Consider the following 11,684-nt stretch of genomic DNA (forward strand, 5'->3'; position numbering starts at 1 on the left):
TGCTGCCCTTGCCCGCCCATCTTTGTTTATTTTTATTTCTTTTTCTATTTCTTTTTTTGTTCTGTTTTAGTTTTCTTTCACAGAATTGAACCTTTTTCTGCTCTGCCTTTCTCTCCTGTTCATCTTTACTTTATGGTTGATATTGTACTGTCTTCTCTAAAACTTCGTCTTTAAAAAAAATGACCCAAAACATGTACTTTTTAGCATGTCAATATTTTTATTACGTTGCCTTCCTTGTCTGTGGTAAATGTCTCGAGGACACTGTCAAACCTTCATGGTAAAATCCTTTTTTTCTCTCTCTCTCTCTCCTCAGTCCCTCCATTTCAAGGACCAAAACAGTTTTGCGTTAAGTAAAAAGCCGTGACCTGAACTGAAGAAATTCTAGGAACGGAAAACTGACAGGACTTAGCAGGTTATTTAAAAGCAAAACAGAAATTGCAAAAGCCTTAGTTGCTTCCACCTAAGAAATGTATTCACTGAAGAAGACATCTGACAGAGTCTCGGTAACTCCCTGCGTCTGGGTGTGAAAGGAGACTTGAAGGCCCCAACTTGCCATTTTTGCAGAGTCGTCTCAAGCTGAATGAGGAAATGATGTTGTAATGTAGTCTCAGGTGTAAATACCACGGCCCTCTGCCATCTGGAGAGCTGGTGTTTGGTGGCCCTTGTGTGTCCCCACGGTGGCAGTTGTGCTTGCTGCTGGCCTTCAGAAGAGCCAAGGATCTGATGGAGGTTTCCTGTGTATTTATTTTCTGTTCATCCCGTGACCCTGTGTGGAGATTTGTAAAGATAAAGCAAGCTTTGCCGCAGTGATACTTCCTGTCATTGGAAGCTGTTCGGTTTCATCTCCTTTTTGCTCTTTGCCATACTTTTGTCATGTTTACTCTGTGAAGTACCCAAGCTGCTTGTCTTCTACCAAAGAGTGCTTTATGAACATGAATCTGTGAAGACCCCGCGGAAACATTGCTGCATGCTGTCACACCAAATGGTACCGTGCTCACCTCAGACTTGCCAGAGAATATTCATGGAAGCTTTAGAAGACGCCAGGGGAGAAACTGGTTTCAGAGTTGAAGATTCTTGCCAAGTCCTTCCTTTCTCGTCACTTAGGGACTACAGCATAGCGAGACCGATTATTGGGTGGCCGGTCACACAATCAAGTCAGATTTCCTTCCATGCATATGGGGGAGGCGCCCACTGTTGGTTTTTACCCTTCAAAACTGCAGTCCCGAGTAATGGTGGCTTTAAAAACAAAATTGTTAACACTTGTTTCAGAATCCTGCTCTGTAACACTGTGGATTTTTGTTTTTCTTTTATGATCAGTCTAGGGCCATTCATATGCTCTGATTTCAGTAACAATTACTTGCTTTTGGATTTTGGTTTGTCCTAAGAGAACTCACCGTTGCCTTTGGTTAGGGAATCCAACTAGTAACTCTGTAGTGTGCCTTCTCCCCTCCCCCCTCCTGAAGCACAGCAGGGCTGTGACATAAGCAATCACAAAATAGTTTTATCTGCTGCTCAAAACAAAAACCAGGGCCCATAATTAAAGACTGTTTTGCAGGTCCCTTGCTCCTGCTGTCCGGAGCCATCCTGGGCAGGCACATCCCACTTATCAGGAGCCAGGTCTGGCTTGTACTTGTCGGGACTGGAGCGTGACAGAGGGCAGGGCCATCCTGAGGCCGGATGAATGTATCGGGGGCTGGGGTCCCGCTGACCAGGCTACCCTTCTTGTAGTTGGAACAGACTAAAGTCTGTTTACCCAAAAAGGAATTGGAAGACAGTGGTTCCCCACTTCAGTGTTGTGCCCTTGGGGTGAAGTGTGACACTGAGTGGCTCTGAGGGGGCAGCTCTTCGCCCAGCAGGCCTAGTGAGTGGGATCACACCAGCATTTAAACCCTGGGGGCTGAATCCCAGGACAGTGGTTTTCTGTCCCTGGAAATGAATAGGCATAAGAGCGGGGCAGGAGGAGGAGCATTCCACTGTGCTGGGACACAAAATGTTCGCACTGTGCCCGGATATAAAACCCTGATTCTCAGGGCATCCTTTAGAGGCCTGCTGCTCATTCCTCATGCAGGTGGGCACACAGACCACACTGCCCTGGGGGCCATGCATGGCTTAGCTTTCTCTTAGGGCAGAGCGAGGAAGTGTGGCCCGCCTCGTCTGCTCCCTCCTGGGGAGCAGGCCGCGTGGGGTCTTGGCCAGGAGTGAAACCTTTGGGCCTCACTGCTCCTCACAGTGCTTTTTTGTTTTATAAATTGCCTTCTTGTGTTGGCTGCTCAAGTTTCCAGCTGGAATTGTTACCACTGGGGCTCTTGTTAACAATCTCTGTATCTGAGGAGTTCGTTGGAGTTAGTCACAGGAAACCTGTAGTTGGGGGAAGACCGGTCCCTGGCATAGGCAGAGGAGCGGGGCAGCGCTGCGGACAGGTTGTACCACGACAGTTAAACTTCCTCAGCACACCCTGAGGACCCTGGAGTCTTGGGCTGACGGATGGGAAGCCCTTCCTGCTGTAAGAGTGAACTCGCCGCCAGCCGAAACCACAGACCGCTCCACGAGCTGGGCATCTGACTCAGTCCTGTTACACATGACGCTGTTGCCATGGGGTAGGAAGCAGTGCCTGTCAGATGGCAAGCTTCCTTTGATTTAAGAGCCTTAAATAGCATTGAAAGTCTACCCAAACCACTTCCAATGGAATTAAAGTTAGAAATGAATATTTATAGGTGCCCTTGAAGCTTTCTGGGGATTCAGATCGTCAAGGGTCACAGAGAGTCCGAGGGAGGTGTGTCCACCTGTGAAATGGGGCCCCTGGAAGGACAGAGGGCCCTCTGTCACCCTGACCACACTGCAGGGGGAGGAGTGGCGGCAGGGAGCGGAGCCTCCTGCAGAGATGGCCTTACCCGTCCCAATGGCTGCATCCCAGCCGCACGCTGCTCTGCACTGCCCTGCCCCGAGTTTCCCAGATCCAAACTTCATGCCCTCAACCCAGCAACCCCCACTCCCCACCCATCCCAGGAATGGTGTCTGCTCTTGGTTGGGTCCAGACGAGCCTTAGCAGTGTCCCCTAGAGGCCACCGTGCTTGACCCGGTCTGAGGTTGTCTTGTGCCTTGTGCCGGCCATCCTGGGACCTCCCCTTTGCTTGAATCTCCAATCTTGACAAAGGACCGATGCGCCCTGGGTGGTGGTCTGCCCTCCTTCATATTTTTTTATAATTCTTACTGCACTTCAGAAAGGAGTGCTCATCAACAACCACCTTACACCATCTTTTATTTTTTGAATACTTCTCTTCCACTGACATGCCCTGGTGAGGTTAGTTGCTGCTCTTCCTTTTCTCCTAAATCTGAGTATTTTCCATGTCGATGAGCGGAAATACTATAGATGTACTTAAAAGACTGGACGATTCACCTATACTGTGTAGGAAATTACCTCCTTAACCACCCAGTGGAACTAACTGTCCGCAGACTTGTTCATGGGATTAGAGTACTGCAGTTTTATATTAATACTTTGCAGACTTTTATCTAATGTGCACTCATGTACAGATTATTAAGAGTTTTAAAATAACTGAGTAATTAGTATTTGATCAATCATTGTCTTGATTTTTTTATTAAATTGTATATTTCTAATCCCTTTTTAAAGCTGAGAGAACTGGTTGAATGTTTATTTTCATGAAGGTATTTTTAAGATAAAGCTTCATAATGGCCTGTAAACTTTGCGTATATATGTAGTTTGATACATACTGTCGCATTTGAAAATCTTGTGTATTGTAACTGGTTTTATACAAAATACTGAATAGTGGCAGTTGTGTGATTACAATCGTAATTAAAAGTATTAACTAAGCAGACTTCCGGTTTATTGTATTCTCTTAGCGTGCTGAATTATGGTAGGGAGCGGTAAAATAGAAAGTGGATATAACCCTTCTTGATTAATACTCCAAGGCGACCGTGACAAAAGGCCAGTCTGAGTGACTTAAACAGCAGTTTGTTTCCTCTCAATTCTCAAGACCAGCATCAGGGTGTTGGCAGGGGGAGCTGCAGATGGCCGCTTCCCTTGGGGCCCCACATGGCCTTTCCTCTTCGCCCGCCCTTCCCTGGTGTCTCCCTGTGTTCTCGTCTCACAAGGACATTAGTAGGGTTGGATTGGTGCCCACCTCATGGCCACATTTTCCCGTAACCACTCCTTACAGACTCCACTCACCTCTTTATCCACCCCAGCTCCAGGCCCATCTGAGGCACAGGGCTTCGGGCTTTGGGGGAGCACAGGAGTAAGGTAGTAAGGGAGCAAGGGTCACCTCCTGTGGGTGTCTCCGAAGCAGTTAATTTTGTATCAACCCAAGCAAGTTCTTTGTCTCCCACAACTGAAGAATGAATTTGAAGACAAAAGGAAAAATTTAGCAGAGTGTTTATTGGGAATGATAATAAGCAAAAAAGCCAGGTATAGTGGCGTGTGCCCATAGTCTCAGCGCTCAGGAGGCTGAGGCAGGAGGATCCCCACAAGTTGGAGGCCAGCGTGGGCTACACAGTGAGTTAAAGAGCAGCCTGGATTATGTAGTGTGATCCTGTCTCAAAAAACCAAAAAAGGAAAAAAAAAATCTTCATAGTTACCCCAAAGGAGAAGGAAGTCTGATGTACCTTCTTTATTTTTGGCCTTATATATGGGGACTTATTTTTAAAAGGTGACTTCGCAGGGTTTAAAGAAAATTAGTATCTGGGCGTGGTGGCGCACACCTGTAACTTCAGGAAGCTGAAGCAGGAGGATTGCCGTGTGTTTGAAGCCAGCCTGACCTGCATAGTGAAGGTCAACCTGAACTACATGGAGAGACCCTATCACCAAAAAAGAAAGAAATTAGCTACTTAGCTAGTTCTCAGGAAACTTTAATTGAAAAGAAACTGGTTATTCTGCATTTGAAGTTTTTCCAAGTCCGGGTCAGAGGTGAGGCAGAGACGACTCAGCTAAATTAATGTATCTTTTTCCTGGAAGGAAAGGCCTTTACCTCCTTTCTTACCTTTTATCCTTCTGCTTGTGTTTTCTTTTGCATCTCCTAAGCTTGGCCTAGCTGCTTGAATTAGCTCTTGACCCCGGGGGCTGATTTCTGTTAGCTGAACCGATCAGTAGGCAGCATCTACCGTGTATCTTGAAGCACTAAGCTGAACGACAGCTGTGCACGCCCAGCAGCAGCACAGACGGTGCAAAGGCTTGAGTGCTGGTAAGGCTCCAGAGCTTGCCAAGGAGGCCTGCTGGCCCTGGACTGGGGCGCTCAGCTGCCGGGCCAAGCAGGGCTGGTCCTAGCGCTGTGCGCGTGGGACATCTCACGCAGGATGCCGGCTTCCGTGCTGCTGTCCGGCCTCTCCTGGTCTGTGGCTGGGTAGGATCTGAGGACCTTACAGAGCCTGGGTCTGGGATTTGGACCTTCTGAATGCTGTCCAGGTCTCCAAGGACTGGGCATGACTTTCCACCAGGATACAAGTTTTCAACGTCTAACCCTGTCTTCCAGCCCCTCTGCAGATTCCTGCCCCGGTTCCCTTGCATCTCTGAGGAGCTGCCAGTCCCCTGCCCCCTGTCCCATGCAGGGTGTCTGAGGTCCAGGCACTTGGCAGGGACCCAGACGCTCAGGAAGGTGAGTTCTGTGGAGGGCCAGCTTGGCGGCTGGTGTTTCAGAGCTGTGCGGTGTGTGGCCCTGTGGGTTCCTGCTCTCCTCCCATCCTGAGCCACACTGTCCCTTTCTCTTCTGCCAGGTGGGCAGTGTGTTAATCCCGTCTGCTTTCACTGAAGGGAAGTGGAGACAGAAAGAATCCCTGTTGTAACGGTTTGAAAATGAATGATCTAACACAGAGTACTTAAAACATAGCACCGTGGGCACACAGCCATTACTAAACTTACGTTTTAGGTGATTACCTCTAGACAATCAGGTAAAGACTTTAGTAGAATATGGTGGCCACTCAGGATCTGATATTTCTTGGTACATAATTCCATGGACCTGTCATGCTAGGAGACTTTAAAAAGAGGTAGAATAAATTACTCTGACTGGAACAGGGCCCCGATCCTCTTCACGGAAGCCTCTTGAGAGTGACTGTTGAGAGGTGAGGTCAGGGGTTCGTGGGCATCAGAGGCCCTTCCTCGAGGCCCTGGCTGGTGATTGAGCTGGTGGGAAAGAGCAAGTCCCAGAGGTGTGCCTCCGCACCCCGGCCTGGGCTCCTGTGTCTGCTCTGAGCTGGTTGGTTCACCTGAGGAAGAGGACTGGTGAACGAGGAGTGTTGGGCGGCACCAACTACCTGGTGGGCCGTGCGTGGGCTCCAGTGAGGCGCACACCAGCCGTGCCCTGTGCCCCTCTGCGTGCGAGGGCAGTGGTGCATGCCTTGAAAATGGTTTCTTGGAAGGAATTCTCTGAAAACGTCATTTTCCCCGCCTCCATAGCATCCGATGACCTGGCATTCTCTGCCCGAGCCGGGCCACCGCTTTTCCGGGCTGCTGGGTAAAGAGCCCCTGGATACATTTTTCCTGGATAGTGCTGGTTAATTCTCTCAAGGCGATGTAGTTGTTCAGAGCATGGCTTCCGGGCTCAGACTGGGTGCAAACCTTGGCTCTTTCCATGTCTCTGTGTGATTGGGGCCAAGAGACTTGGCCTCTCCAGACCTGTTTCCTCCTTCAGAGAGAGCTGGCACTGTCACCCTTCGGGGTTGTGTGCGGGTTGAAGAGTTGATGTTTGCTTCTCCCTTAAGAGTGCATGCCTGGTGTGTACCAAGAGCCATATGTAGTAGTACATTTAGTAAAATATAAAAATACGGCCGTGCTGCTTTCAAGAGGAGCCTGAGGATCTGCAGGCCCCATCCTTCCTCCCCTCATGGGCAGCTGTGGGGACACTGGTGAGCAGGTGATGAATTAACAGCAGGACACACTGGCCCCAAGGTCACACTGGGGTATTTTGTCTCCGAACACAGGATAACCCTGTGGTGTAGTTTTGCTGGTTCTGTCCACTTGTTAGAGGAGAAAATGGACCCTTCTGCGCAGCTCCTTCAGATTCCTCCCCCGGCTCGATCTCTGGGGCCCTGGTCCATGTAGCGGTGTGGTCTTTTGGTGCCTCCGAAGGGTACCTGGCTTCCTTGCCTTCTCTCTGTGTTGACTCTTTCCAGCAAGTCTGCATGATTTTGCCCTGCTCGTGGGTGATGCGTTCCTGGGCCACCCTCAAGTCCCCAGGTAAGGTGGTGCCAGGACACCAAGGCTGGCTCCCGTTTTCCCAGTGGCCAAAGAGCATGTCTTAAGCAGGTGGGACAAGGGCCTTGGGGGAAGCCAGTGCTGATTTTCTTAGAGACAGACCAGGGCTGCCCTTCATCGTGGGCCTTGTGAAACAAGGCTTTCATTCTCCCTCTCCAGAGAATGCTGTGTCTGGTGCCCACGGCTGTCCTGTTGTCCCCCTACCATGGCCATGTTTTCAGCCAACTTCAGGAAGCCGAGCTGCCCAGGAAGCCCCAGCTCTCCGGGACTCTGCATAGTGAAGGGGTGCCTTGCTCTGTTGTACCCAGGCCCAAGCCAGGGCTGGAGGGACGATTCCCCTGCTGGAGGCTGCTGCAGGGCTTGAGGGCAGCCGGGGAAGCTGGGGCACCAGGGGGCACTGAGCTGACACCTTGCTGCTGGCTGGGGGATCCCCCATGTGCAGCAGCTGCAGAAGGGGCACCTTGCCCGCTGCCACCCTCCCTGAAAGGGCGTCCGCTGTGGCCCGGCTGGAGGCTACCGAGGCACCCGAAGCAGGCTTGTGGGTGGCACGTCCTTCAGCAGCAGCAAGGGTCCCTTTGGCTTTTGGGGGAAGGGGCGAGTGGCTGCCCAAGCCACTCCTCCTCCTGGAGACACGGGCGGGTGTAGTGACATGCCCTGATCGTGCCCTTCTTTTTGCAGTGATGGTTGGCTGTCTTGGACTGTAACCTTCCTGGAATGGCTTTTCACCTGGCTCGGGATCCGCAGCAACTGAGCACCCCTCCCACCAGCACAGTGCTGCCCTCCCTGCCCGCCCGCTCTCCTCGAGCAATCCAGCCCCTCGGAGAATCTGTGTCTGCCTCGTTCTTCGCTGGTATTGGGATTTCAGCCCAGGGCTTCCCGGCTGTGAGTGACCAGCTCAGAAGAGCCCGGGCTGGCGATGTCCCCTGTAGCAGCTCATTCCCCAGGTTGGTAGGGCTTAAAGCTTCCTCAGATAGGAACCCAAGACAACACGGTGGGACCTGAGCCCTCCAACTCTGAAGAAAAGTGTCTACCCCATCTTACTTCCTTTTCCTTCCCTTCCTCCCCCTCTCCCTGCTTTCCTTCTTTTTCTCCTTTCCCCTTCCTTCTTTTTCTCTGTACTGAGGATTGAACCCAGGGCCTTCACAACATCCTCAGCCCTTTTTAAAAATTTTTAAAAGATGTTTTCAGGGTGTCATTAAGTCACTGCGTTGCTTAGGCTGGGTTTGAGTTTGTCATCCTCTTGCCTCCCAGACTGCAGGAATTATAACTGTGTCCTGCCACACCCAGCTAAAGATCACACTTTAAAAAAGATTTGTTCACAGTACAACCCCAGCCCTTAGACTGTAGATATATATAGATACATATAGACATATCTATATGTATCTATATATATCTATATATCTATATCTGTATATCTATATATATCTATATATATCTATATATTTTGAGACAGGGTCTATGTAGTCCAGGCTGGCTTTGAACTCTTGGCAATCCTCCTGCCTCAGCCTCTGGAGTGCTGGGACTACAGGCATAGGCCACCACATCTGGTATCAGTTTGCACTCCTGAGAGAATTTAGGACGTGCTACGGATACTGAAGCGCTTTCCTCACTGTTACTCTAAGGCAAAGCCAGCGGCTCATGTCGGAGTGGGCCAAGTACAGTTGTGTAGGTTGTCCCACGTGGGTGTGACTGTCAGGCCCTCAGGTTGCGGGTACACAGCAGGGGTATGCGGGTGCCTCCGGCTTCACACGTACTCTGTAGTACTTGAGCTCTCAGCAGACCACACGGGGTTTCTGTGCAAGCCGGTGCCCCTCCCTTCTCACGTGACAGGCACGCGCCTTAGATGGCTCTGCACTGCCAGGTACACTGCTGCGCCCAGGAGCTGGGCGCATCCTTGTAAAGAAACCGCAGTCAGGAGGCAGTGGTTTCTCTGCTCACCCCTCTGTGATGCTGTGCGTGGAGCAGGGTGGTGCGAGAGCCTTGTGGTGTAGTGGGAGGGGGTGCTCTTGTCATCCTGTGTCCCCGGAAGCCTTGTGGCCCAGGCAGAGACTTTCCTGGAGCAGTGGGGGATGGACAGGAGCTACTGTCACCTCCCTCCCTTGGGCTTGGGGGAGCAGAGCCACCGCGCCTGCTGCTGGTGACCCAGGCTGCCTGCTGCCCATCTGCAGCTCCCAGGCCTCTTCTGGCTCCCACTTTGCAGGGCCAGCAGCGGTAGCCTGGTGCGTACCAAGGAAGCATTCAGCTGCCTCCAGCGACTGAGACAAGCACTTCACACCTGCTTGGACAAAAGGAGGCCCCTCTTGTCCCTGCCTAAGTGCACATGGCCCTTCGCTTGTCCCCTCTCTTGTTGAGACTAACAAGATTGCAGAGAGGGAAGCCTCGTTTCTGCCTATGCCACTGCCAGACCGAGCTGGGGCCAGGCAGGCAGCACCCTGTGATCCCCGGGGAAGGCAGGCGAGGCAGCTGCAGGGCAGCACGAGGGGCACCTCCTCCTTGGGTGGCATATTTCTGCCTGCAGATGTCCAGTGTGCGGGAGGGGCAGGTGCTGAGGACGCCTCCCGAGGCAGTTCTGGCGGGCTGAGGAGGACTCCCCCTTTAGGGGGAGGGAGGAGATGCAGGCACGGCCCACAGGACAGACGCAGAAGGAAGTGGCATCTCCGCATGCACGGTGGGCTGGAACTTACGCAACTACTCAGCTGTATTACAGTGAGAGATGCAGTGCCACGAATCCCACTCCAAGTACTCCTCACCTCGAACACCATCTTGGCCCACCATTCGCAACACCTTCTGACGCAGCTCGGAGTCCTCCTTTCTGAGTGCCTTTAATCGCACTGTCATGGCAGCCTTGGTGTCGTAATCAGTTCAGACGTCCACCTTGCACGGTCACTGACTTCAGGGAAGAGCCAGAAGCCACCCAGGGCCGGATCCCATGCGCTGGGTGGATGAGGACCCATGGTGTTCTGCCACCACAGGGCTCATTTTTGGTCACACCTCAGAAGGATGAGGAAGAGGACCTTGAGAACCACTTCAGGAAGTTGCAAGAGTGATGGGACACGTGTATTCAGAGTGACAGGGAGAGGCCAGGGATATAGCCCAGAGGCACAGTGCCTGCCTGGCAAGTGCGGGGTTGTGAATTCGATTCCCAGTACCAAAAAACCCCCGCAAAACAAAGCAAGAGGATTCTTTTTTGTTTGTTTTAAGAGGGAGGATTCTGAGAGGAATTAATGGCAATGCCTTTTACTGTAGTAAATTTTTAAAAATGTAAACATTTACCTCACATAGTGGGCCTGTCCTGGGTATTGGAGTGGCTGGGTGGCGCTGGCTTGCTAGATGTACACGGTGGCCTGGAAAGGGCACGTCCTGCCCCTTGCCATCTTGAGATGTGGGTGCTGCTGCTACATGGGGCTCGTGATGCTACCACATGCAGTGGCTTCAAGGGCACCACGGTGCCCTTGCATGTGAAATGCCCCCGACTGAGGGCATGGGGTGCCTGGCTGGACAGCGGGAAGGGAGCTGAAATCCAGCCAGTACTGGCAAGGTGGGGCCTGGCGTGGGGCTGCCTGGCTTGGACGAAGATGCCCAAGGCTGGGTCACGGCAGCTGGGTTTTCCAGAGAGCAGAGCCTGCTCAGCTGCCACAACCGCCTTGGTCCGGCCTCTGGGTTCAGAGGTGCACTTAGATTTCCGTCTGGTTGGAGCAGCGGGCACAGCCCAGGCTTCTCCGGGATGTGCCTGGACATGGCTGTCACTGTGGGGTTGCTCCCAAGGCCCGGGACTTCACCCCAGCTCCCCCCGCAGCTGCAGCATGGCAACCCCGCTTGGACGCCTGAGACCCTGCTGTCCCCAAGCGGCCCCTGGGGCTGGACTGGTTGGCTTACCCCAGCGTCAGCTCCACCTGCAGGGACCTGACAGACGGCTGCGTTTGTGGTATAACCTGCTTCATTTTGTGGTACCAGGGTGGCTTGCCCTGCAATGACACACCTGCCGTGAGCACCTCCAAGGCAGGCGGACTGTAGTCAGGAAGGCCCTCGTGTCGGGGTACAAACACTAGGTCACCATGTGGACTTCCTCTGCTCCTTGCTTCACTCTTGCTGTCTTCTCTGGGCTACCTGTGCTATGGCTGGCTCCGGGCAGTCTAGAAAGGGCACAGCACGGACTCTGTAGCCATTGGCCCCAGTCAGCAAGGCAGCCCCAGTGACTAACAAAGCCTGTGGGCTACAGACCCAGAGCCAGAGCCATACACTCCGGAGGGCATGCGCTTGGAAGTGCTCTTCATGAGCGGGCGTTTCCTCTAGAGATGTGTTTTGTCAGTCTGCGCCAGTGAAGGTGAGGTGACGTAATGCGGAGTGGTCCCAGCCCTCACCCTGCAGCCGCCCGTGACTGGCCACGCCTGACACTGCTCACAAGGTCCCTTCACCCGGATCAGGCCCTCACATCACCGTCTTCCCCAGAGCAGGAACAAAACAATCCACCAAGACACATCAG

General features: G+C 52.4%; 1 protein-coding gene across 8 annotated transcripts in view; it reads left to right on the forward strand.

The window, feature by feature from the left end:
• Cdc14b (cell division cycle 14B) overlaps positions 1 to 8,295 on the forward strand; it is a 142,314-nt gene extending 134,019 nt beyond the window's left edge. For 6 of the 8 annotated variants that reach the window (XM_013514078.1, XM_013514080.1, XM_013514076.1 and 3 more), the window contains one exon: positions 314 to 3,833. In XM_013514078.1, the coding sequence (XP_013369532.1) occupies positions 314 to 350 (37 nt within the window). In that variant the 3' untranslated portion in view covers positions 351 to 3,833. Of the gene's footprint in view, positions 1 to 313; positions 3,834 to 7,879 lie in introns of those variants that run through there. The other 2 variants (XM_013514077.1, XM_013514082.1) reach the window with 1 other exon arrangement.
• The last annotated feature ends 3,389 nt before the right edge of the window (positions 8,296 to 11,684 follow it).

Source organism: Chinchilla lanigera, unplaced genomic scaffold, assembly GCF_000276665.1.
Source record: "Chinchilla lanigera isolate Chin_1 unplaced genomic scaffold, ChiLan1.0 scaffold00021, whole genome shotgun sequence".
NCBI classification, from domain to species: domain Eukaryota; kingdom Metazoa; phylum Chordata; class Mammalia; order Rodentia; family Chinchillidae; genus Chinchilla; species Chinchilla lanigera.